This window comes from Trichosurus vulpecula, chromosome 9 (assembly GCF_011100635.1).
Source record: "Trichosurus vulpecula isolate mTriVul1 chromosome 9, mTriVul1.pri, whole genome shotgun sequence".
NCBI lineage: Eukaryota > Metazoa > Chordata > Mammalia > Diprotodontia > Phalangeridae > Trichosurus > Trichosurus vulpecula.
Genome location: NC_050581.1, coordinates 49,026,389 through 49,030,719, shown reverse-complemented (window position 1 = coordinate 49,030,719; position 4,331 = coordinate 49,026,389). Strand labels below are relative to the sequence as shown.

General features: G+C 37.8%; 1 protein-coding gene across 3 annotated transcripts; it reads right to left on the bottom strand.

Moving 5' to 3' along the window:
* Nucleotides 1-3,233: 3,233 nt before the first annotated feature.
* LOC118831464 (protein MEMO1-like) lies at nt 3,234-4,032 on the bottom strand. 3 transcript variants are annotated; one of them, XM_036738824.1, is made up of 2 exons: nt 3,927-4,032; nt 3,234-3,835 (listed from the first exon to the last, which is right to left on the bottom strand). In XM_036738824.1, exons 1-2 carry the CDS (start codon nt 4,030-4,032, stop codon nt 3,234-3,236), a joined length of 708 nt encoding a protein of 235 aa, XP_036594719.1. The 3 variants fall into 3 exon arrangements, with proteins under 3 accessions (XP_036594719.1, XP_036594721.1, XP_036594720.1); XM_036738826.1 differs by having other exon boundaries at nt 3,234-3,615; nt 3,932-4,032; XM_036738825.1 differs by lacking the exon at nt 3,927-4,032 and having other exon boundaries at nt 3,234-3,484; nt 3,601-3,868.
* Nucleotides 4,033-4,331: the final 299 nt, after the last annotated feature.

The following is a 4,331-nucleotide window of genomic DNA, read 5'->3' as shown; positions in this document are numbered from 1 at the left end:
AACAAGAAAATTTCTTCCTCCCTCTCCTTTTTATTTCCTCTTATTGCCCTCTGTTTTACTGTAATGTGGCAAACTGTTCTACTTTGTGGTACTGAGTTCTGGAAGATGTTTTTTTCCTCCCCTTTGTCACAGTATGTATTCTACCATGTGGTGAATGTGGCAAACATAGGCCTGAAAACAGATTTCTCTTTTATGTATAGTTTTTGTTTCTAATGGGACATTTTCTGGCACTGTTATGTAATAGCACTCAGTATTTAGGGGGCTTTTTCTATTGTTAGGAAAAAAAAAACAACTCACCATAAAGTACACATATAAGTACATGAAGGGAATTTCAGCAGAGTTATGCTTGGGTTGCCGGAGGTTAACATGCAGCAGCAGAGACAAATACTATGGCTACTGGCTTATGATATGTGTGTTGAGATCCTTTTGGTGGATGGCTTTTAACTTAAACTCAATGCATTTTTAAAAAAATAGTTTAAAAAAAGAAAAAGCAAAATGCTTGAACACACTGAAGGGAGAAATATGCTTCATGTAAATTTTGCAGTAACAACTAGAATATTAGACCATTTTAATTGTCTGCAGTTTCTCTTTTGAAGCTCGAGAAATGATTTTTTTAAAAAATGATCAATTTCACATGGTTAAAATAGAGATTAATGTAATGCTATGTTTTTGGATCTATGTATTTCATAGAGTTTGTGTTTATATTTGTGCTCACATGGATATTTTATTAGGGAAAAAAGCTTTGAGGTTGTGGTTCAGAGATGACTACACAACGAGAATTTTAGATCTTCAATCATAAATTGTTTATAACTAGATCCTGCCCCCATCCTCACCCCCCACAGTTCAGGTCAGGCTGTGATTAGTTCTCCATCATACTTGAATAACTCTTAGAAAGGGCACAGTTATGGCTGGTTATAAACATTGAGAAGAGGTTTTTGACATATTTGGCAAACAAAAGACCAGCCTTTTAATTTTTGGTCAAGTGTGTGCTGCTTCTGTTTGGAACTACTCCAGAAACTTCTCCATAATAAACAGAGCCTATGTTAGCTCCAAAGTTTGGTTGGAGATATTTCAAAGACACAGTCAAGAACACCAGACATTTCTTATTGGTGTTCAGGTTTAGAAAGAAAATAAATTGAGCACAAGAGTTTTAGGTCCTTGAATTGCTGAGAAGGGCAAAATCTATCAAAATCAGTTGTCACACAGCGTGGCTGTTACTGTGTACAATGTTCTCCTGGTTCTGCTCACTTCACTCAGCATCAGTTCATGTGTTTCCAGGTTTTCCCAAAGTCTGCCTGCTCATCATTTCTTGTAACACAATAGTATTCCATTACATTCATATACCACAACTTGTTCAGCCATTCCCCAATTGATGGACATGCCCTTGATTTCCAGTTCTTGGCCACCACAAAGAGAGCTGCCATAAACATTTTTGTATGTGTGATCTTTTTCCATATTTGTAATTTTGTGCCCCTTTTTGAAAAAGATTTCTTTCACTATCCACATTATCCATCTTTTCTGTCTACTCTAGATCTCCAATCTCTGATTCATGACTTCTAAAGTTATCTTGTATCTTGCTTTTCTCTGTATTCTTCATGCAATCAAAACTCTTCCCCTATCAACTCCTTTAGCTGCATCTGAGAAATTTTGGCATATTTTTTTCATCATCTATTTTATGATTTATTCTTTGACCCTCTTATTACTAGGATTTCATTGTTAAGTCTCCATTTGGGTCTATAGCTTTCATTTGTGGTCCCTGAACCAATTACTATTTTTATACAGCTATAAAAGCTTTATCAACTAATTTTTGCCTTTTTACACTTTTTGTAATATCTCTGTACCTTAAGACAGTCAATTTTTGTAAAAGTTTCTTTTGGTGCTGAGAAATATATATATATATATATATATATATATGTATGTATGTATATATACATGTCCTTTTGTAGTCATTCAGAAGATACCACAAATGTCTTTAGTTTCTCCAGCAATTTGTTCAATTCCCTTACCTTTCTGTTACACTTATCCAATACTTAGAGAGGGATATTGAAGTCTTCTATTACTTTGATGTTTCCATGTCTTCCTGCAGTTCACATTTCCTTTATGAATTTGGAAGCTAAGGCATGTCAAGCATGTCATTTTATTACTGATATTGGTTTGTTATGGTTCTTTTCAGAAGAATGTAGTCCACTTGTTCATTCCTTTTCTTTTTAATGTTTTTGCTTTACCAGATAGCAGGATGACAATCCCTGCTTTTTTTGGATTTACTTGATGCATAGCAAATTTCTTTCTAGCTCCTCAATTTTATTTTATCTTTAAACAATGTGGTTCTTGTAAGCAACAATTATTTTCCCTCTCTACTACTAAAAGACAGTACTATGCTCCTTCAGTAATATTCCCTTCATCACTGATCCCCTCATGTCATTTGCTGCCCCTTTCCATTTGTAGTTTTGCTTATTAGTTCCTTTTTCTTTCCTGCTTTCACCTTGATATTTAATTCTTCCTTCATGTGTTTGTTTTCTTTCCAGTTAATAAAGTAGATTTCCCTCTTCCATGCCTTCTATGCCTTAGGTTTTTTAATTTCATTTTTTGCAGCCCCCCCCCCCTTTTTGAGTTGTGTAGCCCTTTATTAGCAACTAAAATAGAAGGTATCTGTTGTACAACATGGGCAGTAGCTGACTATACTGGAGATTTATTATATTCCAACGCAGATCATTTATAAATGCAATTTTCATTATTAAAAATCTTCCACCCTTTTTTGTTTGCAGTTTGAGAAACCATTCTGAAAGCTGAATATATGTGCACAGGTCTGCAAAGAGTGCAAATTTAGAATATGATAAATACTTTACAGGTTGTATTTGAAGGACCATCTGCCGCCATGACTTTACATCTATCATCACTTTTTTAAATCATAAAATTTTTTTATGCCAGCCTTCCTTCTTTCCATTGTTTTAAACAAGAAAGCATTTTATAATGAGTTGAAATTAAGGAAGGACTACATCTACTAGAAAAGAAGAGAAGAAAGTTCTATTAATTTTGATGTTTCAGTATCCTCAAAGACCAGGAACTGCATCTTTGTAAGGGCTGGGCTAGGAGCCCATTCAGAGAATGAGTATGTACAGGTGGTATCAGGTAGTATCCCTGAGTATTCAAAGCTTCAGTGGACTGTAAGTGTTCCAGCTGTATAACTCACTGAACTGTCTTGCCAGGTTCTATACTGGCTTGACTGGGCATAATTAAAAAAATGAAAAGCTCATATTCATTCCATTCTTCTGGAGCTCTGTGATAGCATTTAGTAACATCCCAATGGGATGTTTTCCACATATTGTGTTACAGTATTTCTTCAAGTAATTGCTAAAAGATATGGGGTCTAGTTGTTCTCTAATACTGATGCCCATTTTATCTAGATGTTCAATGGATCTATAAATCTCCCCTTTGGATTCATCATAATAACTGTAACAGAACCTTTGATCCCAATGGCAGAAATCTGAAGAAACCACAAAGAGATTACTAGGATCTACTAGATATTTACTGAAGAGTCTTCCGAATTCTTGTTCTTTTGACTCACTCAGAGCTCCAACCAATATAGGAATAATGGTAAACTCATCCTTACGGCTTTCCATGGCTTTAGCAGTATAAGGCAAACGCATTTCAATACCGTGTTCATCTTCATCTGTCTGCAGAGACATGTGCTCAAACATTCCTCTCTTCCATAGTTCTCCATAAATCTTTCGATCAATACAAAGGTCATACAGAGGTATTCTATATACATCCACACTGGAATATGCACATCGAGATAAGGGCACATGATAGGAAGGCCCAAGGATGAATATTCTCCAAGTAACAGATGGATGCACTTGTTTGTAAGCATGAGCAGCACAAGAACAAGCAAGTATATCCTGCAGTGAGGGGGGGGGTGGAGGGGGTAGGGGTGGCAATAACAGCTCTAGCAGGTTGTGCATTCAGTTGAGGACCTGAGGCTGTGTACCAGCTACAGCTGTGGCTGGCTTCTTGGCAGACCACTTGGTTGGCCATCTTGGAACCTGTGCCACCTATGATGCACAAAGATAAATGAGGAGGCAGCAGCTGCAGGAATGGCTTGGCCAGGGGAGGTGTCACCACCGGCCCAGCCCAGGAGGAGCCAGCCACTGGGAGGGGATTGGCTGGACCCAGGATGAGAAGGAAGAGATGGTGGAGGGAGCACAGCCTTGATCACCATGCATGGGGATGGCTGCCAGAAGGGGCCAGCAGCAGCCTCACAAACCCCTGCAGAGCCCTGGTGCCAACCATGGAGTTGCCACTTCTCCCCCTTGGGGGCAAGGCCCATTGCCTAG